Raw genomic sequence first — 26,430 nt, 5'->3', positions numbered from 1 at the left:
GGTTGCTGGAGGACGCCGCTCGGAGATCAACATTTCACATCCGATTGGGGGGGTGGGGGGGGTGGCATTTGAACGAGTCAGAGGAGTCACGCAGCAGCCTGCAGAGTCAGCCTGTGTGAGTGATTTACAGAAACACTCCGCGTGGACCGCCGTGATTCCCTACGAGCGTTCACGAAGCACGTGCACGCCCCGCACACGCTGGTATCACACCCGCGCGCGCTTGGAATTAAAATGAGCTCAAAGCGCTAAATCTGAACGTCATGAAAACGCTGTCAACATCACAGCAAACCGCCGAGCCGCAGAAAGGAAGACGGGGGTTAGTTCAAGCACTGCTTTCATTACCAAGGAATCTCAACATCCACACTCTGTTCTCATGCACAGAAGACAGAGCCCAGTGTTTTCTCTTGTAGTCGTCTTTTCAACTTCTCTTCAAACCCGGTTTCTCTGTTGCTCAGATATGAAGCGCCTTGATGTTCGAATGTATTGATCGTGTTGCTGTAGGACACACAGGCTCTCCACCGCCCGAGCTCCCTTTGTGCCGTCTTTGATTTGTCAATCAGCTAGCACACCATGTTAAAATCTCCAACCAGGGAGCCACAGATCATAGGAGGTTCCCCTCACTAATGCTTCACTTCTTTCTGCGGCGTCTGGGTCGAGGATGTGCCTTGATTGCGAATAATCCCCCCCAAATAGCGACTTCTTTTTCGATGTCCTATGATGTCGGTGAGCCTGTTTGCATAATAGACCATCACGAGTCAGAACAGTAAAGCGGCGGGAAGAAATCGCTCACGTAAAACAGCGTAAACATCCAAGAGCACGGCATTACTTAACGTCGACGACTGCCTTTTTTCAGTAATGAGAACGTAACTACTTCAGCGCTAGCAGCCACACGTGAGGGAAACAGGTGGGCCCAAGATGTGGAGCTTTTCCGGATCTGTATTTGACCAGGTCCCGGGTCACAGACAGACAGACAGCTCTGTAATACCTAGAGGTCACGGCAAAGCAGAGCGCTGCGAGCAATCCGGTTTAGCGGTCGGGCCTCTTTGTGCCATGTGGGAAAAAAGTGGAGAAAAGCATGCATCACTGCGGCTCAATCAATTTACAGGGTGGAAAATGAAGCGAAGCCACAGCAAAAATGTTTTCATCTGAAAGAACGAGGCTAAATTGCATCGGGGTGGAAGTCACAATAGAAAATATAGTCTAGGTATTGCATTAGTTAACCTCAGCGCCTTGACTTTGAATGTGCTGTGATAAATAATAGGTTTAATACAGCGAATCGAACACATTAAGATCTTTCAAAGTGTGATTCTTTGAGACAGAATCTGCTGAACTAATGGGGGATTTCCTCATGAATCCAGATGTTCCTTCTTTCTGGAAGAGGAGAGCGTGACTGTATAATACAGTAATTCCCAGAGCGATGATTGGAAGTTTTTACTCTTCGAGAGTAATGGTGACCTACTTCCTTCATCCAAAATGCTAAGTTGAATATTTTCTCAGACTTTTATCTGTGCTCTGCGCTCTAAGGCCAGCTGGATGAAAATCCTTCCAACTCGTAACTTTGGACTAATTTTAAGAGAAAAATACATATAATTCTTAACTCCTTAAAAAGTTCTTGTGTATATTTCCTCAACCTTTTCTTGGCAAATGCTCCTTTTTCCAAGTTCTCATATAAACATTATTCAGTCTTAAGGATGTCATTTAAAGTACAGTGGCACACAATCTTGAGTCATCATTTTTCAATCTTTTACTATCCCTACCTCAGCAATAAAAAAAGTTTTCATGAGTTTTTTTTTGTTGTTTTTAGACTGAGCTTAGTAAAAATGGGTAGAAATCTTTTATTAAAATATGTAAAAATTGTTATGCACCAGTCTGTCAAAGACAAATAATTTACAAATGAGGACATAGCAGAGACCGCATCAGCATTTTTCATAAGCTGATTCAAAGATGACACACACTGCTGAGAGCAGGAAACAATCACAGTTATTGAAAAATGTGACTCCAGTTATTGAAGCAAGTGAAAATGACTTGAGTTGGAGGTTTATGAAATGGTATCGGATGCCAAGAAATGTTTGTGATGAATTTGGTTGAGTAAAATATGCCAAAAAAGAAAAACAATCTGTCACCTGCCTTAAAAAAAAAAATCAATCTCAGCAACATTATACATATTTCCGATCAATTTTGTATTATATAAGTTAAACAATATTTTCTAGGTAAAAAAAATGTGAAGCTATGCAGTTCTATACAGCTTGACATAAACTGTCATTGTCAGAAGAGATGGAAAAGAAAACTACTGTATTATCAAAGCAAACGTCTCCTTGTACAGTTGTAGAATGCTATCAATATAGTCTTTGGTCACTGATCATGATGGGATTAGTGGAAGGATAAATTGCTTTAACATTAAACACCTTTCACTTTAAGTGTAGCCTATAAAGAGGCAAAGTCTGATGTAATTTTGTATGCTAAGTTAGCATTTCCAGCATTTGGTGTGTCCAAAATCCCTATGGAAAATATGAATTGGATTTGCAAGAATCCAATCATTTGTGCTACACAGAGGCTTACTAGCTATAGTACTATGTTATGTTCCATGAAATAAAAAACATCAACTAACATCACCTTTGTGAATTTTTGTCAATTCTGTTACTTTTTATATTGATTGTTGCTAGCGAAATGTTAATTGTTTGGGAAAGGGAATTACAACAGTCATTAGCCTGTAACTAGCAAGAACTGGAAAAAAACACTGGAAAAGAACAACTAATGAGAACAAGGAAACTATAATTAAATATGAACAATAACAGCTACAATAACTATTCAATGTAATGCTATGAAAATCGTAATAATTTGAAAACACAGTCAGGATGAGAGAAAGTTGCTCATGACCCCCACATCAAAGCAATGCATCAGTGCTATTGTAGTCCACTTTCCCTGATGATTAGCATTTTGTTAGCAAAAATCAATATTAAAAGCAACTAAAAGATCAAAATTCACAAAGGTGATTCATATTTTCCATAGAGATTTTGGACTACACACCAAGTGGCGGGCATGCTAATCTATGGCATACAAAATGATGCAAAATGATGGTTTTCGCTCATGGCCTCTGCACAGCACACACCTGATGCAACATTGCAGGTTTCTTAAACACAACAGCTTCAATCAACCCATTATAACATAATTTTTGTACATTTTGACAGCAGTTTTTACAACATTTGGATGCTTAAAAGCATTAGCTGCTTTCAACTCGGCAGTTCCTTGGGCATATGGTGATGCTGAACGATTTCTTGAGTTTCTTCAGAACACGTTGAGATACGTCGCTTTAGAGTCCACGCCGATGGCATTCCTGGCCGTGCATCGGTAGTAGCCGGCGTCTCTTTGTGTCGGGTTCTGGATGATGAGGGAACCTTGTGGATGGAGGTACTTGTTTCCAAAGAGGCGTGGCTGTGCGCTGACAGCCAGTCGGGTTTTATCGGGTGTTTCCCATGCTACCTCTGCTCTAGGGATCCCAGCCGCTATGCAGTTCAACTGGACGGCAACTCCCCGCTTGGCGTACATCACAGAGGGAGGGCCGTTGGTAATACGAGGCGGGTACGCAATTACGATGACCGGCACCGAGAGCAGAGCGCTACCGTACTCGTTCGCTACTCGGCAAACGTAGGACCCCCGGTCATAGACTGATGCCTGTTGGATGGCCAGCGTCCCGTTGGACAGAACAGCGTATCGTCCAGCTCTCTGTGGCCTGCTGAGGACAACCCCAGTGGGCAGCGTCCATGTTAGTCTGAGGGATTTGCCACTGGATAAGCAATGTAGCAAAACGTTCTCCCCGTTCATGATACTGACAGGAGAGTTGTATCTGTTGCTGATCTCTGGCTTTCTCCCTGGGGACAGTGTGATGGTCCGCTCCACCAGCCCTCCAGAATTACGCCCCAGACAGCGGTACATACCAGCCTCAGCCACAGAGGGGTTGCTGATGATCAAAGACCCGTCGGGCCGGTGGAAAAACTTGGAGAACCGAGCGCCACTCAGCATAGGAGTTCCGTTGGGTAGGACCCAAGTGACGTGGGGTAGTGTGGTGCCCTCGAAGGAGCAGTTCAAAGTCATGGCATTCCCCACAGTCAGCGACAGGCTATCTGTTTTCGGGCCTCTGATTTGTGGCCTCTCCACAACCTCCTTCACATCCAAGTTAACCGTCAGCCTGGCCTCCCCTCCTTCATTACGAGCGATACAAGCCAGCTGACCTGAGTCTGTCCTCTTGGGTGACCGGATGTCCAGGGTCCCATTATGGTGAACCGCCATTCTGCTGCTGTAGTACGGTGCAGGGAGGATCATGTTTCCTGGTAGGACCCACATGACGCGGGGGATGGGGGTTCCCTTCGCTACACAGTCCACCCACTTTCGTTGATCCCGGGCTGCGGTCACCCTCATGGTGTTGGCGGTGCCAATCAATCCGTTGATTGTTGGAGGAGTAACCAGGACCTCCAGCCTGATGACTTTGTGGTCCTGGCCTGCACTGTTCCTGGCTGTGCAAGTGTAGTTACCTCCATCAAAGCGTTGGGTCTTCTGAACCACCAATGTCCCATCATTCAGGACCTGGTATTTGTCTGGAGTCGGGGAGATGGCTCTGTTGGTGGGGGACATCCACGTGATAACCGGCGTCGGCTCCCCCTTGGCGTTGCACTTCAGCGACACCGTCTCACCGTAGAAAACCCTGATGATCTTGTGGTTTTTGTTCTGGATTTGCGGCGGGTCAGTCGCAACCTTCACCTTTACTCTAACCTTCATTTCATCTTTGCCAAGCTGGTTCTCGGCGTAGCAGGTGTAGTCACCCTCCTCTCGCATACCGACATCGTTGAAGTACAGCGTCCCGTTGCCAAACACCACGTACCTACGTACCATTCAGGCAGAGATGGGGAGGAGAGGGATAGAGATTGTTACACTTTGACAATTGTAATGAAGCTGGTAATGATAAGTTATAGAACATTACATCCATAAAATGTTTATAAAAGGTTAAATTTGATGTGCTCATTTGTTTGTTGCTGTATGTAGAACAAGGTAGCCTCAAAGTTATCATTAAACAATTTTTTATACAATTGGGTATGTCTGTCCTTAATGAGAATCATTTTGATGGATTTTCTTGATATTTCATTGGGTTCCTTCCCAACAAAAAAAAGGATATCATGTATTTCCAGGCATTAAAACAGGGCAAGACTGTGGGCTAAAAATATGCACTTCTGGGAAGACTGACAACTGTAAATAACTATTATCAATTGTCCAATTAGAAATGAAGATTTGAGTCCACAAATCTTCAGGAAGACTGCTTTCATAGATGAAAATATAAATATTGCTTCACATTCTGTGGTATTCATTTCAAGCAATTAATCAAATTTGTCCATATAAAGGGAGACTATTACTAAATATGGTGGGAGCTTTGCATACCAATTATGTAGCTTCTGTGTCAGCATTTGTGCCCAAGGCTTTTCTTTGGCAGATGAGCAACAAAAGTACTGGTATCTGATGTTATGTGAATGTTTTTATGTGCTCAGTCAGCTATAGTGTGTTTGAAATGGAAAAAATAGCTAGTTTGGTTGTTAAACCCTGCCAGACCAACTTTCACAGGCAACATGTAACATGTATGTACTTCAAACCAGGAAAAGACAATTACAACTGAAGTGCTTGTTGTATCCCTGTACATGCCAGAACTGGTTCTTTTAAGTAATTTTCTGTGGAAGTGAAGTCATTCATCTTCCAGTGTGCACCCCACTGTGAGCTGCCACTGGAGTTTCTAACATGTGTGCCCATTTCCGTGTTTTATCGGCAATAATTTGATGAATGGCATACTGCCATTACTAATGAGTCTAAAGATGCTAAATTGATTAATTTATTGTGTGTTTATTGCTAAAATAAGATATGTTGGCAAAGCTAAAGATGTGGGCTTATTAGGAACACCACTGGCCAGGAGAGTTGCAGACCTTCCCATGAAACCTGGGTCTGTTTTTTGACTTTGTTTGCTAAAGATATCTAACTTGACTGAAACAAAATCTGTCATGACATCATATGAGATTAATGTTTCCACTGACTGTGACTTTTTTGACAAATAAAATGAAACTGAACAAAAACTACATTTGACATTTCAAGTGCATGTGCCCTACTGCTGTTATCTTTATGGCGTATAAAATGTGACAAATAAACAGCATCAAAGGTGGAAGTAACAAATTACATTTCCTTGTGTTACTGTAATTGAGTAGCTCTTTAGTGTACTTGTACTTTTTTAAAGTTTTTTAAGTTAGTAGTTTTACATATTTAAGTATGTTTTGACTGAATACATAGAGTACACATTTTATATGCTCTCCAGAAGCATTGCATCAGAAACTGGTCAAAGGTAAATTGCATCTATATCAAACCTGTTCACGCATGTGGAGGAAATGTTAACTGTAACATTAAATGCTCAAATTTACCCATGACAGTTGCTTAGTTAACATCCATCCAGCTACAGTATCATTGGTTTGTTTTAGCCTGGTTGTTTTCTAGCTAGTTCACATGCTTTGCTAGCTAACTGGACGGCTAATGGCAAAAGAAGAATCAGCGTAGCCTAGTGAAGTTATTGAATAATAGGGATGAGCATTTTTTTTCTTAATCACAGACTGAATAATGACATAAATTTCAGAATCTTATTTTTAAAAAGCTCATTGTCTATAGCATGTAATATCACATATTGTCCTCTCAACATGCAACAATGTTTGCTTTTTTAGAGCAAATCAGTAACTTTTACACTATAGAGTATATTTTAAATAACTAACTTAATACTTTTACTTAAGTAGATTTTTACACCAATAATTTTACTCCTAGTTAACACAAGAAAGGCGAATTAAGTTTGGCGGTCTAAGACGAAGCAAACAAGCCGTCACTTGAATGGTGGAAAAATATTTTGAACTGTTTTCTAGCATGATTTAGAAAATCTATTAACACTGTTCTGTACAGAAAGTGGGTGTAGGAATAGTATTGGAGGGACACACGGAGTAGCGCACACCTGCGACTGCGCCCCCCGCTGACTCTTTCTGTCTGTTTGTCCGGGTTGACCATGGTGCCGTCCGGCAGCGCCCAGCTGATCTCGGGGTTGGGGAGTCCAGAGGCCACGCAGTCCACCTTCAGGTTTCCGCCGTACGCCACCTCCTGACTGGACCGCTGCTGCTTCTGCTCGATCTTGGCCGGCCTGGTCAGCACATTGGCCCGCAGCAGAACGTAGTCGTCCCCCATTTTGTTACGCGCCACACACAGGTAGTCGCCGCCGTCCTTGTCGGTCATGGAGTGGATGGTCATAGTGCCGTTGGAGAAGACCTTGATCCTGGGGTCAAAACTGTAAAAGATAACACAGACAATGGCCATTCTTTCGATTTGGTTACTGCTGCTGGAATGTGAGTTCAAAGGAATTTTCTGTTTATTTAATTTTAACATTAATAATATGAACGTACATGATGCTTTCAGTTACGTTTTTTGAGAATCTGTCATCCTATTGTTTACTGTAAGCTTTTCTTATAATTTTTTTCATATATTCAGTTCTGATTAAAAATCAGACCACCTGACAAATCCATACAGATTTTGTTATTTATTAACTTTGGCATTAATTTAGGCATTCATTTATTAGGGAATTCATTTAAGCATTTATTTAGTTATTCAGGCATTTTTATTTATTTATTTGGGTATTTTTTTAGGAATGTATTTTTTATTTATTTATTTATCTCTCTACCTATATACCTATCTATGTATGTGAGCATTTTATTTATTCATTTATTCCTTTATTCATTTATTTATATGTTTGCTTGTTTATTCATTCATTCATTTATTCATTACCTGTACTGAGCATCCACCAGTTTCTTGGTGGGAGTCCTCCAGATGATCCGGGGCTCTGGCTCTCCTGCAGCCAGGCAGTCGAGCTGCAGCTTCCCCCCGTAGATCACATCCGTCCTCTGGGGAGACGAGGAGGCGATCCTGGCCTTGATGGAGGAGGAGGCGCTCCTCCGTACGCTCAGGATCACCGTTCTCCTGCTGGCTGCCACCGAATTACTGGCCGTGCACTCGTACCTCCCAGCATTCCCCGGGCCCAAACCACGCACGAAGAGCGTCCCGTTGGGGAAGACGAGGAGATTGCGTCCAGTAACGAACTGGGAAGCGATGAGCTGGACTCCATCAGGTGTGATCCAGCGGATGACGGGCGGGGGGGCGCCCTTGGCGGTGCAGTGGATGTAAGCGGTGCTGCCCTCTGGGAGGGTGGTGTTCTCATGTTGCGCCTGCTGGATCATAGGTGGCAACGCTGAAACATGGAGACGGACTGACACTGTGTCGGCCCCTGCTGCACTGCTGCCGATGCACTTATAAATCCCTCTGTCTGTATAACCGGCCTGGGTGATTCGCAGGGTGCCATTACTATGGACCGCCACTCGTTGAGAAGTGATAGTAAGCGGGGCAGCGGCCATGTGGACGTAGTCAGGAAGCACCCATGTAACTCGGGGGGTAGGGTGCCCCTGGACTTCACACTCCAAATCGATGTTGCCGCCTATATACACAGTGGCGTCTCGGTGCCGAGGTTGGAGCACCCGCGGGTGCTGAGATAGGACCATGAGGCTGACCACCATCTTGTCGGTACCGTATTGGTTCTGCACCATGCACAGGTACTGGCCCCGGTCCATGGGTTGTGTGTTCCTGATGATTAGTGTACCGTTGGGATGGACCTCAAATCTCTGGACCCTGGTGTTCTGAGCAACACTTGCCCCTGTGCGAATGAAAATATGGACATGTCAAACATGATAAAGGACAATGTTTATTCACACATTAGATTAGATTAAAATTGAATGATCCTCATGGGAAATAGCCCATGCAAAGCAAGCAGTACTAGGATACATCAAAAGACGAACAGGATATAAATAAGATTATAGCAAAATGGGGGTTATATAAACATACTCAACCAACAATTCCAATACTTGAACATATCACACAAATGTGCCAAATGTATCATTAACACAATGTGCAAAATAGCATCTGTAGCAGCAGAACTTACTGAGACAGAAATGCACAGATTTGTGCATTATATAAAGTGTGAAGAATTATAAAAATTAGGAAAAAAAGTCAATATATGTGGAATACATAATAACAATGAGAGGAATATGAGAGTATGAGAAAAGACAATATGTGAAGGATTACAGGGTGTGCAAAAATATAAGTGTGTGTGCTATAACAGAGGGTGTTACCATAACGGCTGAGATGTTACAGGAGATCAGAAGATGATTTCGGGAGGCTTATATATATATCATGTTCATAATCTTTAGGATTAATCTTTCTGAATTTACCACTATAATGCAACTATCCCTTGAGGTATAAAATACTGTGTTAGATTAGATAGTTGTGAAATAAGTGATATCTGCAGCCCCTAGGCTTCCTCCAATTATTACTCAGTCTGAAACAGGAAATTAAAAGTTGTTGTGGTGTCACAGTTCATCAGCCTCGTCCATGTCGGGGGTCATGTACGGACAACTCTCGGTTGTCAGGGGATGGAGTTAAAAAAGGCACAACCACTGTGCTATATAGTGAGTTAGACATGTGATATCATAAACACACAGGTAACCTACATTTGCAGTGATGATGCAGAACCATTTGACAGCATTTGACAGACAGTGACGTGCAGGAGGTGGCCAAAGTTCAAAGTCAACCCGGATTAGTACAAAATGTTCACAATATATTATGGCAGAGTAAACATTCATATTAAAACAGCTTTGGAAAGTGTTCTGAACTGATATCAGAAAGATATTTAGGTTCTGATTTCACAAAACGATGCAGGTAGCAGCTATGGACCACTATGGACGTTTCTCAACTTTCATTTTGGCACTATATTTACACAGGTTTTCAACATTGCTGCAGGCTGTCATATAATCTATTCAATGTCAAAATGTTTGCAGGGTTTGTTGTAATAATCACTTACAAAATAGTGGACTTGAAGTAGTAAGTGCCAAGACTGAGTTGAAAATGTAAAGCTGAGTTATGAGATTGAGTCATACATACCAGTGGCGACTTTAGTCCATGACAGGAAGGGCATGGGCTCACCCTCGGCCTCACAGGGAAGCTGTGCATCTGCTTCGGCATTCACAGTAATAGTCTCGAAATTGGTCTTTGTTATCCTCGGCTTCCCTCTTGGAATAGAGCCTAATCCAGGTAGCCGATGCCTTGTGGACACATCTTGAATCAAAGCAGTCCCTGTTCTCAGACCCTCTCTGGATGTATCAGTTTGTGCAATGGACAGAGATGTTGCGGTAATTGTAGGGGCAAGGGTGGTTGTCTGTTTGAGTGTCTGTCCACTGGTCTGGTTTGGGGCTGGGGAGGTTGGATTTGTACTATCACCTACACCTTTTTTGCGGTTGGGTGAGCGAGTTGCAGGATGAGCGGCTGCTGTTGTGTTAGGCTCTGATCTGCTGATGTTAGGGAGGTCTTTGTCTGGGGAAAAGGGGATTTTCTGGTCTTGGCTGTGGTTGTCTGGGATGTGGTTGAACTTGGGACCCCCCTGCACGGTGGTCCTCAATGGGGGTCCCGTTTTGCCTCCCGTGGATGAGGTTTCGGGCAATGTGACATGTGGCCTCCCCCAGGACGGGATCACAGGAGAGGGCTTTGATGTGGTAGAGGAGGGAGGTGTTGTTATAATGGTACTCGTACTGGGAGCATCAACATTTACTCCTCTGTGGGCCGTTTCTTTTATAGGCTTGTCCTCGTCTGAGGCAGTGCTGGTAGTTTTATTTCGACTAGAACTCTGATAAGAACTTTCAGATGCTTGAGGCCTCTTTGTGGTAATCCATTCTGTCTCCAAAACTCCCTCAAAAAGTGTGCTTGCTGTTGTAATTGAGCCACTTTGAGTGTGTGCGCCAAAGGTGTTGATTTCATGCTGGATCAAGGAAGCAGGTGAGGAGGATGGCTCCAGTGGAAAACGCCCGCTGATCTCTTTGAAAGGCATCTTTTCAGCCTTTTCGGTGGGTGTGTATTGATGGCCTGATTGGTTCTGCTCTACATCTGGTTGCACTTGCAGTGCAGTGTGAAAATTCCCGGAGGACTTGTCAGAACGTGGCGCAGGTCCAAGGTCTCCCGTAATGCTTACCCTTTGTGTCTCCTCTAAGGGTTTAACAGGCGGAAGAGGGGTGCTCGTAAACCTCTGCCGACTAGCTGACGTGGGCATATCCGAACGCTCTGGAGGAGACGCGCTCTCCGAGATTCCCAAGGCTCTCGGAGCGCTCGTCTCTCCGCGACCCGCTCCTGGAGAGGTCGTTGGAAATGATGGTGTGGCTGATGTGCTTTTGAACAGTGGTTTGGCCGGAGGGAGAAGGCTGGCCTTTGTTTCGGGGAGAGAGGCTGGTGGGGAGGAGGGTTCGGTGGCTGCCTCGTCGTCATGCCTGGAGACTGTGCTTTCTTTGTGACTCAGTCTGCCTGATGACGTTGCTTGGCCGCCAGTGAATGGAACAGTGGTATTGAAGTTGGCTGTTGTGATTATGGTCTTTTCTGATGGTTCTATTTTTAGCCGTGTGGAGGCAGTGGTCCTGGCTGTTGCTAGGGTAGCATCCGCAGGTGTGGCGGTACTAAAGCGGGAGAGTCGATTCAGCTTTTGCTTCTTTCTGTTAGGCCTTCTCCTCCGACCCCCGTTCCTCCTCCTGGAATTAGGGTGTCGGAGGCGAGTGGGCGATGGGGTGAGCACAGGCGTCGTTGTCGGAGAGGATGTTGTGAGCAGTGCTTGAGAGCGCAAAATGTCAAGTGTTGTGTCCTTTGACTGAGTGTGTGAAGGCGATGTTGTTGCGGTCTCACTAAGATATTTTCCATTTTCATCTCGGTTTGTTTCTAGTTCAGTTGGGTTTACTGACGGGCTAAGCTGACTTCCACCTAAAGAGGGTTCTCTGTCCTCATTAGAGCTGGCAACAACATGACGTGTATCCTTGTTCTCGCTCCCCTCAGATGCCTTAGACATATCAGCTGTTGTGACTACATCAACATCTGTGTTAGTGCTTTGATTCCCTTGTCGAGACTTGTCGTACAACGAAGTGCTGCTGCTTGCACTTTTAGTGTTAGTCAGCCAACGGGTGACAGTGCTCTGGGGAACAGATGTGGGCTGTGGAAGGGAAAACACACCACTTGAGGTTGTGTGTGGGTTCATGTCGTGAGTTGTGTGGTGTACTTTTTGTGTACTATATGTTGTGTGTGGGTCTGCTGTAGCATGTGTGCTGCGTGTGTATTGTGTGTTAGGTGTCACGTCACGTGTATTAAGTGTGGTGTAAGTGTTAGATTCCACATGTGTGTCTTGTGTGTTGTGTGTGTTAGGTGTCACGTGTGTACGATGTATATCATTGGTTTGAGTGGTCATGTGTGTGCTATATGTCTTGTTGGTGTGTTGCATTGGGCTGTGTGGTGTTGTGGTGTAAACCCGGCCCTCCTCCTCCTGCAAAGTCCCGTCCTCTGACGATCCCTCTGTATTGTCTTGTGACTGTGTTGTCTGCTCTGTTTCTACACCCTGCTTCCTCTCTGTGGTGTGTTGAACTGGGTTTGGCGTCACGCTATTCTGACCGGTTCTGTCTCTAATCTTAGCCAAAATGTCTGCCCATTTCTCCGGGTCTATTTTATTGTTTGACATATTTATCCTTCTCCTGGTCTCGACGGTATTCTTCCTGTCTTCAACGCGTGATCCTGTTGGTTTCCGCAGCACCGGCGGCCTCCGCCACATACCCCTGGATAGATGGCCACCCCTCCTGCCTGCTCCCACCCCTCCTGGACCTCTCCTTCTCATAAGATCCAGGCGGCTCACCGGAGCCCCCTCCTGAGTGACCTCCCCATCCCCAGATGCCTCCTCTGCATCCTCTGTGGGGACTTTAATCTTGGTATTGACCCCCGAGGCTGACTGAGGTCTTGCTGGAAACTTCCTCAATGGCCTTATCACCCCTGTGCGCCTGGTGAGGGTGACTTTTGTAGCCAGTGTATCCACACCGTGTTGATTTATGGCAATACATTTGTAATAACCGCTGTCCGATAACTGCCCCTGTGGGATTCGCAAAGTGCCATTGGAATAGACCAACGCTCTGGAGGAGTTGGCCTTGAAACTTACTATGTTGCTGCCTGGTAGAATCCAGTTAATCTCAGCGTCAGGTGAGCCAGATGCCGTGCAAGGCAGGGAGATGGGGTCCCCCGCAAATCCCTCGATAGGTGGAGGTGAGCCATCTTCCCCTGGAGGAGGGCTGGAGGATTCCTCCACTGTCAGACGGAATGGCAGGATGGCAAGATCTCCATGAACCTTGGCGATGCAGTAGTAAATTCCTGTGTCTGAGTGGCCGACGGCTTTAATGGCCAGCTGTCCGTCAGTAGACACAGACAGCCTGTTGTCTGGACTGCTGTACGGCGCCTCCACCTTGGAGCCGTCTGGCAGCATCCAATGGATAACCGCTTGGTCAGAACTTTGCACGTTACAGTACATTTGGCTAGCGCTTCCCACTACAGCACTCAACACTGTTCGAGTAGTGTTTGTGGACTCAATCATGACCCATGTCCTCCTCTGTCTCCGCACCAGCTCAGCCTCCACGGTCTCTGAGAGGTGGGTGCTCAGGATCAACTTTACCCTCTTCCCTGTGGACTGAGGTCTGTTCAGCTGAAGGTCTACAGATGTCTGCATCAGCCACGCCGGCTGGGCCACGATATTAACCTTCACACCTGTGTAGTACAGCGCGTCCTTCTCTGCATCCTGTCTGTACATGTAGCTATGATAAGGCTCTTTGCTCAGCATAATCTCCCTTTGTAAGTGGGCTGGCACGTTGCTGTAGTATGCAATGAGCCTCCAGAGTCGCTCATAGTTTTCCCTGTCGATAGGGCATTCCAGATCTACTGACAAGGTGATGTTGGAGGCCAGCTGGAGCTGGTTGACCTGCTCCCAGTTGATCTTGGTGATCTCTCTGGGCTCGCCAATACTGCACTCCAGATCCACCTTATTCCCGTGTTCGTCAGACATGCCCAGGGAGATGTTGCCGAACGGTTCCCTGAACTCATCCGGGGTCATGACCTCGCTCTCGGTGTCCTCAGGTGGGGTGGCCCTTTGAGGAGAGCTGATGACGGGGCTGCTGCAGGCCATGTTGTCCAGAGCCTGGAGCTCCTTCCTCTGGAGGTGCTTGGGGGAGGTGCACATGGGACACAACTGGCCGCCGGGGAGGGCCCGGTCCTTTTTACACTTCAAAACACCTAGAGCACAAGAAAACAAGAGCAGCGCTATTGTTGATTACATTACTGCTAATTTGGCAACTTCAAATAAGATATGAAACAATCGTGATTTATCATCTGTAAATGCTCTAAAATCACAATCACAATTCATTCATCGTCTTTACCCGCTCATTCCCATTTAGGGTCACGGGTGGCTAGAGGGTATCCCAGCATGCATTGGGTGGAAACACCCTGGACAGGTCACCAGTCCATCACAGGGCTCAACTCATATAGACACTCACAATCACACCTATGGGTAATTTAGAGTCTCCAATCCATGTGACTTGTATGTCTTTGGACTGTGGGAGGAAACCCAGGAGAACAACCTCCACACAGAAAGGACCGGGAATCAAACCCGGGTCTTTCTTGCTGTGAGTGGAAAGTGCTAGCCACCATGCCGCCCTCACTCAAAGCAACAAGTCTCTGCACTTTATACTGAAGTGCCACACAAGAAAAGAGAAATATCTAAATTAATTTGCTATACAGAAACGAAAGGGCAAACCTGGTGAGGTTTTATCCCAGTCGTGGAGCCACCTCATGCGGCAGTCGCAGCTCCACGGGTTCCCATGGAGGTACAGGTTCTCCAGCTGAGGCATGGCTGCCACCAGCCCGGAGGGCAGCGTCATCAGCTCGTTGTCCGACAGGTAAAGATGCCTCACGGTGGACACGTGGAAGTGGCCCATCAGGGAAAAGGTGGTGAAGGTGGCCGGGTGGAGCTGCTGAAGCCGGTTGCCTTCCAGCTGGAGCAGTCGCAGGGAGGTGAGGCCCTGGAAGGCGTCTGGGTGGATGAACTCCAGCCGGTTGTGATCCAGGTGTAATCTGGCCAAAGCCCACAGACCCTGAAGCGTGTGTCTGTTGATCTCCCTCAGTTTGTTGTAGCTGATCTTCAGCATCTAAACCAATGAAGAAAGAGAGGAAAGAAAGTCATCTTTATCCTGACATTATTAAAAAAGTTCAAGGACACTAACAATAACATTATGAATGCTAAGCATGCTAAACAAGCATTGTGAAACATGCTATAAGTAGTATTACTTCTCAGGAATTATCAACATTATTAAAACATGTTCATATAATCTCATAACACGGAAACTGACAATAGCATGCTATGAATGCTAAACATGCTAAACACACTAAACAAGAGTTGTTGCTAAAATTATTACAAATGTATTACTTAAACTGTGCTTCACTGTGCTTTTAGTTATGTGGATCAAGGGTTAACTAAGCTTTTATCATGCCAAGGAGCTGCTAATAAATGCTCCTTTATATTCATATTTTGATTTGGATTCCCATTTGCTAAAAAAGGATTTCATTAACCGCAAAATGGCACAGCCTCTGAAGCTGAATCAGAACACCAGTGCTGCCATTAGTCACTGATTGAGCTACCTGTGTGAAATAGCAAAATTGGACTGAATTTAGATTTTTTTTAAAGGAGAGTGGACAGTCCATTCACCTTTATTCTTTATTTAAACAGTGGGGAAGTAACAAGGGAGAGAGAGTAGGGGAGAGGAGAGACAAGATTGATTCAATCCTACACCAGTGGAGGCATATAACAGCTTGACTATTTCTGGTCATAATAATTTTTTAATTTTTTGTGAAATCTGCAGACAGCATGTTTCCACTCAAGGATGACCTGGAGGTTCCTGGATGCCACTTTGAGACCCACTGATGCAGATGCTAGGTCATATTATGGGATGCACCCTGGATGCAGAATAGCAGAAATTCATTCATTCATTCATAGTCAACACATTTACGACCATTGTACCTGTAGGGATATGACATCCCTGAAAGTTCCATCAGGGAGACTGTGGATGTCGTTCCCATGGACCATCAGAAGCTCCAGGTTCCTCAAACCAGCCAGCGATTTGTCTGTGATTGTATTTATGCTGTTGAACCTGGAACCAAAACAGCAAAACAAGTGTAGGTGGAAAGGGACTATTGACTTGCTGAGCCATAAAATAAAGTCACTGTCTTACAGCACAGGAACAGTGGAATCTAAAGATTCACGACAGCAAGGCTGCAGTATAGTAATGTAACAGAGATGCCAAGGCAGCGCTGAGGGTGCCAACAGGACTAACCCCAGGTTCATGCGTTCCACTTGTTTGGAGATGGCAGCGGGGATGGTGATCAGGGAGCGGAAAGTGCAGTGGAGCTCTGTGGGCTGGGGGCAGGAGCAGGGCCGGGGGCAGGGGAGAGGGGCAGCGGGGGGCAAAATGATCAGCAGCACCAGAGTGTGGAGGAGGCACACAGCTGGGCGGTCCATCTTCAGCCACGGGAGGCACAGTCACAGCAGCTGGCCGGAGAGAAACAATAATGATGATAATGATAATAATCTTACTACTACTGCTACTACTACTGGTACTACTAATACTACTACTACTACTACTACTACTGGTACTACTACTACTACTACTACTACTACTACTACTGATACTACTACTACTACTACTACTACTACTACTGGTACTACTACTGATACTACTACTACTACTACTACTACTACTACTACTACTACTACTGGTACTACTACTGATACTACTACTACTACTACTACTACTACTGGTACTACTACTACTACTACTACTACTACTACTGATACTACTAATACTACTACTACTACTGATACTACTACTACTACTACTGGTACTACTACTGATACTACTACTACTACTACTGATACTACTACTACTACTACTACTACTGATACTACTACTACTACTACTACTACTACTGATACTACTACTACTACTACTACTACTACTACTACTACTACTGGTACTACTATTGATACTACTACTACTACTACTACTACTGATACTACTACTACTACTACTACTGATACTACTACTACTACTACTACTACTACTACTACTACTACTAGTACTACTGGTACTACTATTGATACTACTACTACTACTACTACTGCTACTACTACTACTACTACTACTACTGATACTACTACTACTACTACTACTGGTACTACTGGTACTAGTACTACTACTACTACTACTGGTACTACTATTGATACTACTACTACTACTACTACTACTGATACTACTACTACTACTACTACTACTGATACTACTACTACTACTACTACTACTACTACTGGTACTACTATTGATACTACTACTACTACTGCTACTACTACTACTACTACTACTACTACTGATACTACTACTACTACTACTACTACTGGTACTACTGGTACTAGTACTACTACTACTACTGCTACTATTAGTACTACTGGTACTACTACTACTACTTCTACTATTACTACTGCTACAACAACTACTACTACTACTACTACTAGTACTAGCACTACTGTTACTACTGCTACTGGTACTAGTAATAGTAGTATACTACTAGTAATAGTAGTATACTACTACTACTGCTAATACTACAACTAATAACTAATAACTAATAACTACTGCTAATACTACAACTAATAACTAATAATAATAACTACTAACAGTAATAATCATAATATAATTATGATTATGATTATTACTGTAGTAGTAGTACTCATAATATAATTATGATTATGATAAATTATAAATTTAAACACAGAAGTTTCCTAAGTACAAAGGTAAACCCATGATGGACAGCGCAAACTACCATAAATTGGCATTCTTGTGATGAGGTTGACGTTGAATAAAACAATTTGAGATGAAAGTCATCATCCTTCAAAGCTCAAATTATTCGCTCAAAAGAATAGCCTACGGGCAAGTGCTGACATGAGTTTAGGGCAGGCTGAAGTCTTGCGGTTGACTTCTTCACTCCTCATCACTAGCTGAATGGATGAACTCCGGTAAATTACGCACACCGCGCTCGGGTTTTTTTTTTTTTTTTTTTTTTTTTTTTTACCTAAAAGTGCGTGCTAAATATTGGATGACTTCAACTCAAACCAGTGTCATGCAATATAGATACTCTTACCTCAAAACCTTGATAATCCCTCTGCGGAGAACTCCTCATATTCCATTTTAACATGGCTTTGGTGAAGTGGATGAAGTCTACACGTCAAGACGCATATTTCTCAAGTAAAAAAAAAAGTACTGAAACTTCTACAGCGAAGGGAAAAAAAGCTGTAAAATGTGTCCAGAGAACAAAATGAGCACTGATTCTGATCTTGGGGATAAAGATCACTATAAGTGGCAGTATCGACCCAAAGTAAGGAATGAGTGGAAGAGCCTCTCCAGTGCGCAGCGAGTGGAGACGCAACAGGACAGGAGGAGCCACCAAAGTTTCTGTGGTGAAACTGAGAGAGAGAGAGAGAGAGAGAGAGAGAGAGAGAGAGAGAGAGAGAGAGAGAGAGAGAGAGAGAGAGAGACGAGAGAAGAGGTAGAGTTGCAGCGGTGGGGCTTGGACTGCGAATACGAAACTACTGTACTGCTACTGAACACCCCGTTATGCTGCATTTTGGTGGGACATGTTGAGTGAGTCATATTGAAAAGCATGAGAAATGCTCCACCGCAAAAAGCTGACATCAAACTTGCAGCAGCATGGGAAAAGTAAGTCTAAAGCTGAACTGATAGGAGAAACCGTGGCATTTCTGCCTCTGCTGTGCAACTGTGCAAGCACTGTAAATAGTGATGTGATCGAGGTAAATAAAAAGCTGCTATTATATTTTCAGAACAGCATTCAGTTATCCTTTTTTCCCCCTTTCCATATCCTCACATACTGCAACTTACACACTGAAAAAAATGTCCATCTTGTCTCATATTCAGCCTTTAAATCTTATTTTTCTTAAACCAACAGAAGAATTCTGCCAGTGGGGTGAGATAACTCCACTTGTTTCCAATGCAGTTTCGCTAGTTTTGTCTAGAAATGAGTGTCAGTATCTTGAAACAAGTCAGAAAAAGGGCAGATCACTGCACTACTATCAAGAAGATGACACTTCATTCTACAAAATTCTTAAAAACGAGTTGATTTGCATTGGAAACAGGTGCAATTATCTAACCCCAATGGCAGATTTTTTCACTTATTTTAAGAAAATGATGATTTTAGGACTCAATAATAGACTAAATGACTTGTTGAGATGGAGATTTTTTGCAGTGCATCAGTTTGTTACTATTATGAATACTATGAGTTTACCTAAAAAATATTCATGTCAGCCTTAAAAAGGTGTTAAAGTGAGTTCATCCCTGCCTGTAAAGTGAGCAGAGCTGGGTGGTGAAAAGGTAAACTTCAAAGTTAAAGCCCTTTCATTAACACTGACTCACATGCGCGCAACATGCAGAATGTCTAGACGCAAACCCATGCACTTTGCACAAAGCAGGCACACAGTGAGCGCCAGAGGTGGAAAGTAACTAAGTACATTTACTCAAATACTTAAGTACAATTTTGAGGTACTGGCACTTTACATTTTGTGAGACTTTCTACTTTTCCTCCACTACATTTCAGAGGGAAATCTTGTACTTTTTCCTCCACTACATTTATCTGCCGGCTGGAGTTACTAGTTACTTTGCAGAATAAGGTTTTACATGCAAAACATACAATGAGCTCATAAAATATGTTGCATTGTTAAAGTTTAAACTCCCCAACAGTATATGGAGCAGTTAGACCGACAACATTAAAATACTTCTTACAGGTTAATGCTTCAATAATTTAACACTCTGAAAGAATGAGGACTTTTACTTTTGATACTTAAGTACATTTTACTGCAAATACTTTTTAATGCATAAGTATTTTCCATTATGGTATTGCTACTTTTACTTCAGTAAAGGATTTGAGTACTTTTTCCACCACTGCTGATTGCACACCACACACACAGTGGGCATAAACACAGTGGGGCATACATACTGTATCCCAGTGAACGTTTTGACATTGAATAGATGTTGATGCGACAGTCTGAAAGATGAAAGTTGAGACGGTGTCTGTAGTCGTGCATCTTTTTGTGAAATCAGCACATAAATATCTTTGTGATATCAGCTCAAAATGGCTTCCAAAGCTGCTTTGAACTCATATCAGCACTTTAGTGAAATGCCGTTGCTTGCTGGGGATGTTAGCTTTGGCCCCTAAACCTCCTCCTCTTTTTTTCCTCAATACCCTGGAGATCTACATCACCTAAGTGCCGCAGCCCTAGAGGCCTTGTGGCTGCTGAGCGTCGGCTCTGTCATGACGGTTTAAGTTCGAGGAAAGCGGGGTTCAAAGGTGACGGAGGGCCGGCGAGCGGAGGGGCCGAGAGCCTCCATCCATCACAGTGTCACTTCGGGCCCGTAGCACACCTGCACCAAAACCACATGGAGGTAAGGTCAGCGGTGCTATGCGCCCTTATGTACCTCCCGAAGAGAGCCTCTATGCATCATCGGAGCCGCAGTGCACGACCGGACGGCTTTATGTGAAGAATGATTATTTCATAGACCGCTTAAACCAATCTAGACATAGACTTTAAGGTTATCCGCTCACTTTAAGGTATTGAAAAGGAAAACACAGGTGATTTTCACTCCTTGGGTTGCTTCCTTCAGCGTACCTCTATTTTATGTTATGCGTGGGTCATTTTTCATTGCTGTTTTTGGGTATCTTTACTTGAAAAGTCACTTACAGAGGTGTGACCAAGTCAACTTTGCTCAAGTCCCAAGTGAGTCTTAAGTCTTGAGGCACAAGTCTCAAGTTTAAATGTAGATCACCAAGTCAAGTCCAAGTCAAGTCCAAGTCATTAATGTCAAGTCTAAATGTAGAACAGCAAGTCAAGTCAGAACACATCAAGAAAACTAAATATCTAGGACTTTTCAATGCAATATGGTTTTAATAGGATAAAAACTTGGTAAGAGCGTCATGAGTTTGATTTCTATAATCAGTTTCAACTTCAATAAATTCAATCATTCCATACAAATTCAGAAGACAATTAAAATTCTGCTGGAACAAATCTCATCACTTTCAATCTAAGTAATTGACACAAACACAAGATCTTTTGTCAAGACTTTAGAAACCTTTTCAAGTCATCAAAGTACAAGTCAAAGTCAAGTCCCAAGTCACCAGAACCCAAGTCAAGTCAAGTCTCAAGTCTTCTCTTCATGCATCAAGTCTCAAGCAATTGATATTGTGACTTGAGTCTGACTCTAGTCCAACTCATGTGACTCGAGTCTCCACTTCTGGTCACTTAATGATAATAGGTAGATTATAGGTAAATTGTTTAAACTGCAGACCAATGAGTTTGGGAAAAGTTTATTTCATCACTTTCAAATGCCTCAGTTCACTTCTGGCCAACTAGAGGAGACTGATTGGTTGAATTAATGTGATACATTTCAATTAGTTACACCTGCACAGTTCTTAAGACAGAAGATATGAATTAAAAGAAAAGGGTCAGGATAACACAATAAAGCTTAAGAGTCCATTGCGCTCTTTTGGGGAATCATGAATGTAAATTGATGGACAGGCTCAGTCCGCCTTGAACATTTTCCAATTGATTTTCAGCAGACCGATCCTCATTCCTGGCCAGATGGTGAACAGGGAAACAAATAGATGTTGAAGCTCACTGGAAGAAAGTGTAGCAACCTAAAGGGCTTCTGAGGATAATTGTGCTAGACCATGCAAAATGGCCCAAAATGAACTCGGAGCCAATAAAATGGAAGTTTACAGCCATCAATTCCAATGCAAACAAAATTATTCTTCTAAACAGTCTTGGAACTCAATGCCAGTTCTCAAAGTTATTGCCTGAATGGAACAAGGAGGCCGTTTATCTGGAAAAACATGCTAACCATGCAGGTTGGTTTGATGGATTGTGGCTCAGGATTGATGAGGCTGTCTGTTAGCAGGGTATTTGATTGAGTTAGAATGTGAATGGGATCCCATGAGTGGTGGAATGTAATGCAACATTAAAAGCAGGCGGGGGACTTCAACACGTCTCATCCCTGCCAAAGCCTCAGCCATCGTAGATTAACGGTACAGATTCGTTTTTGTCACGCAGCAAACTGAGAATCCAGGTTTGTGTTTCATAGCTCCATCTCCAATGGTTGTGAAGATTTTAGTGGACCTACACACAGGAAAACAAACATCAGTACAACTATGTACATGTTCCTTAAAGTGGTAATCCTCAAGATCCTGGTTTGTTTTTATTTAGTCTCCATCTTTGTTGCTAAACACTTCCCAGAGATCACCTGTCAATCAAACAGTGTGGGCGGAGCTTGGATTTTCTGTTGATGCAGTTTGAGTTTCTCTTTCCTTTGTCTGTTCAGCCATGGTGGCTATCACTGCTCATGCTAACTACCCAGTTCGTCTTCTTCTGTTTATTCCAAACAAACCGGAAAACGCATCACTTTCTGTGTGCCAGAGGATTTTTCCCAGGAAAGAGCTAGAAGACACCTGGTGTTTAGAACAGCAAATGTAAAAGCTTTCATGAACTGGACATCGGTTGAAGCATTGTATTATAGCAATCAGTGATAGAGAGTAGCATTTATTTATATGAAAATGTCATGATGTTTGGTAAAAATCCCTCATATTTGTCATGTTTGTTTCTAACTTTGATAGGTGATCCAGCTAGCTGACAGACCGAAGATAACAAAGCAAACCCTGCACAACTTGATTGATGTATTGACTGCTTTTGTGAAACTGCATCATCCCCAGAGCGGGAAGACTGTTATTATATCCTTGCCAAGTGTGACTGTATCACTGTGAATTACAGTTGTGCAGCGATGCAGCTGTACTGGCTTGCACAATTGAATTCAAATAGTCTTCTCTCTAGAATACAAGATGAATCTCTTGGCTTTTCATTGTAAACAGATATGATTAAAACAAACACTGGCATCTCTTTTGTTCAGCGCAGAGAGTACACAACATTGAAAGTGAGTTGGGGTAAAAAGGCCCGCGCTCGCTCAGTTCAACTTAATCGTTTTTGTTTGAGTCATTCAATGAAATGATTAGAGTTTTTTAATCAAAACATGATTTGTTATGCTAAGTTCTCAGTGTTTAATCTTTACAATGGGGATTCCTTCCTCGAGGCTCGGTCTGTGATGAGAGGGTCATGGACCACAGGCATTCGGTTCAGTTGCGGCAACTACTTACAGCCTGAGACAAAATCTATAAAAGGCCGGAGAAAAACAGTGGAGTCGGATAATCATGTCAACACAGTAAATTTATTTCAGCAACGGAAGGGTGGTCGCTTTGATCGTGAAAAACTAACCAAAACACAGAGTTTCTCATATCGCCCCGTGCTGTGGATCCCTTGTATTGAAGATCAATCGAGTATATTCTCAAGTAATGAATTCTGTTACTCTTTACTGAACTTATTTAGACTCCAATTAGCGCTGACAGCGGGAAGCGCTCGTTGCTGTGAATGTGCTATTCCATTATATTCATATTGGAATAAACCCAAATTGATCAGTGAGCTTAACCGAATTTCCATTTACTATTTTCCACCGTGACGAGAACAGAATTCCGGGGTAAACACTGAATACTTGCAATTTTTTTCGCCTGAAAATATTGAATATTGGCACAAATATATATTGGTATCAGTTGAATTGTATTGTACATGGTTCCATATGTGGAGGTCTTTACACGGTCAAGGGAGTGATGAATCAGTTGTAAATCATGCATGTATCCAGCTGTAAATGTGCATGTAATAGCTCTTATTATTATACTTGGTTGCAAAGGAGAGTTTTAGTGTGTAAATTCCTGGGGGAAACACTGCATACTTGCAGTTTGTTTGATTTTTTTTTGGCATGAAAATGATCAAAATTGAAAAGATATTGAATATCGGCACAAAATATTCCTTCAAAACTCCATATGGGTCGAACCCTAGTATGTAGGCCAGTAAGGAGATGGCCTGTGGATGAGTAGACCCACTGTACCCAACCAGCTACCATGACGCACCTGAAAATAAACATATGAGAAACGATGCGTGTGTGTGTAAATGTCTGTGTGTGTGTGTGTGTGTGTGTGAGAAAGCCAGACTGAACGACAAAAAGTGAGGGAGAGAGGAGAAAATGATAGAGAAGAGCCGTTCATGCCTTCATACACACCGCTGTATCCCTTTCACCGAGACATATGGCCTTCGTATGTGCGCCAGTTATACAACGTTGGGTGACTTTCTGAAGTCCTAACGATGGTTCGCCTGGAAAAAAGCCCTGCGCGAGCCCCGCGCCAGACAGCGTTTGGCTACAGCTCGGACGTTACGTAAACGCCAGGGGGGGAAGCCTAATGCCTGGAAAGTGAAGGAGGTGAAATCCCCAACATCTGCAGCAGACGCATCCCGGGCTCCGGTGCGCGAGAGGTTGACGAGGCAGCAGAAGGTAAAGGGATTAGCGCTCCATCCCTCTTCTCTACAAACGGTTCCCGGGCAGAGAGAGAGAGAGAGAGAGAGAGAGAGAGAGAGAGGAGAGAGAGAGAGAGAGAGAGAGAGAGAGAGAGAGAGAGAGAGAGAGAGAGGCAGCGCGAGGTGAAGCGGAATCCCTTAAGATTTATTCTCACGCGCCCACGCGATTTTAACCTTCAGGGCTGCAGCAGTATTTGGGTAAAGGGTAGTACAGATATAGGAAGTGATATGGTGGTAAATAAAAATGAAAATCAGTGATATTATCAGAAAAGCATTCATTTGTGTTCTTTTCCCCTTAAAATCCCCTATAACTTACATCGGTTTGACACTATTTACTATGTGTACTATGAATTTACATCATAAAGACTTAAAAAGGTGGTAAACTGAGTTTTAATGGGTTTACCCTCCACTACATCCCTGATTATAAGTATATATGTTTTCTTCCTACATTATAACCCCATCAGTAATGCATAGTAATACAGTGAATCTGCTATTACTGTCTTATGAAATTGTTATTAACAATACAATTGCCCCAGAAAGTACTCACTCCATATCATTTTGGCATATTGCGTGTATTACAGTATATGATTTCTGAGTATAATGATTATAATGCACTCTTAATGTGCTTATGATGCCCTATGAGCAACATCTAAAGTCTTACCAAGATATATTAAGCATGTATAGCTATATGATGAATGTGTTTTTTGCTCAGCATTCCTCTAACATTGGTTCAAGTCGTTCCCAGTGAAACTCATCCCAGTGAAAAGTCAGCCTTACAGTCAGAGGAGAGAAACTCGTCGCCAAATGGAAAATCCTCCCTGACCTCTTCACCCTTGGACATTTTTTCAGACGTATATCTCGCTCGGTTAACATGTGTTCGCCTGTGCAGCACGACCAGCACTGATTTTCTCTTCCCGTGTCCTTCTAGCTCGGGGGGGTTACGACCCCATGTAAGAGCCTGAACCTTGGCGTGATGACATTTGGGGGGAGGCTGACATGTGTCGCTCAACATGACTGCCGACATGATTCTTGGAAGTGGAGAGCATGGTTCCAGGAGTTCATTTCATCGCTCATTGAGATGACTTGTGAAAGGCCTGTTGAGTTTGAAAAAATCTATACTCATTTTTGCGACCAGATGAGAGCAGGCAGGTGGTCGAAGCTGTTGTGACTTTGAAATAAACACTGGCAAAATCACATCATGTCCAATTCAGACAAAATGATACGCTCAGAGAAAGTGAATAATATGCAGATTGGAGTTTTAGTTATACAAACTGAGGCAGAGCTGCTGTAGAGGGAGAAATAATCTCATTGGTTCAGTTAGTCAAAGTACTGTACGGTTTTTCTGAGCGCAAGTTAGCTAACTGGCAAACTTGAACAGCAAAGAAGGAACTCTGGTCGAAATATAAAACAAACGGTAAGGACTTTCATTCACTCATGGCCATGGCATTCATGATGTTGGAAGGTTAGCATCCTTGCTAACTAGCTTACCTAGATAGCTATAGGCTAGTATGGCTAGTTTGAACTTGGAAGGTCAGCTAGGCTAACTAGCTAACTTAGTATGGCGAGACTGCATTTTTTCAGTTAGTAGAAAGAGTGCTAGACTTCGTAATATTTGCTTCTTCCTCTTTTACCTCCTTAGGCTTTGGAAAAACCCTTGTTTTGGCTCCACCCATTGAGGTTTAACTTAACCAATAAGATTATTTCTGCTTCCAGAGAAGCTCTGCCTCCAAGAAACTTAAACTCCCATCTGCGAATAGCATGAATTTCAAATTTCAAATCTACCTACAGCAAGAAGCCATTTTATTTTCTAAAATTAACCCTACACACCTGTGTGGAAGAATTGTGTATATATATGCTGTGCGCCGCCAGACCTGTAGGTGTCACTGCAGGCTGGTTGTATGTAAGATTCTACTTCCTCTATAAGCTCCACCCCC

At 43.5% G+C, this 26,430-nt stretch overlaps 2 protein-coding genes across 2 annotated transcripts in view; one reads left to right on the top strand and one right to left on the bottom strand.

Moving 5' to 3' along the window:
• LOC139913931 (ankyrin repeat domain-containing protein SOWAHC-like) overlaps positions 1-26,430 on the top strand; it is a 469,713-nt gene that overhangs the window by 79,143 nt on the left and 364,140 nt on the right. The window lies entirely within an intron of this gene.
• mxra5a (matrix-remodelling associated 5a) lies at positions 1,869-16,507 on the bottom strand. Its single transcript, XM_078290977.1, has 8 exons — positions 16,323-16,507; positions 16,010-16,139; positions 14,750-15,140; positions 12,407-14,229; positions 10,042-12,337; positions 7,840-8,758; positions 7,019-7,345; positions 1,869-4,876 (listed from the first exon to the last, which is right to left on the bottom strand). Exons 1-8 carry the CDS (start codon positions 16,505-16,507, stop codon positions 3,286-3,288), a joined length of 7,662 nt encoding a protein of 2,553 aa, XP_078147103.1. The 3' UTR covers positions 1,869-3,285.

The sequence above is a fragment of the Centroberyx gerrardi genome, chromosome 21, assembly GCF_048128805.1.
Source record: "Centroberyx gerrardi isolate f3 chromosome 21, fCenGer3.hap1.cur.20231027, whole genome shotgun sequence".
Classification (NCBI taxonomy): domain Eukaryota; kingdom Metazoa; phylum Chordata; class Actinopteri; order Beryciformes; family Berycidae; genus Centroberyx; species Centroberyx gerrardi.
This window is presented reverse-complemented; position numbering and strand designations above follow the sequence as displayed.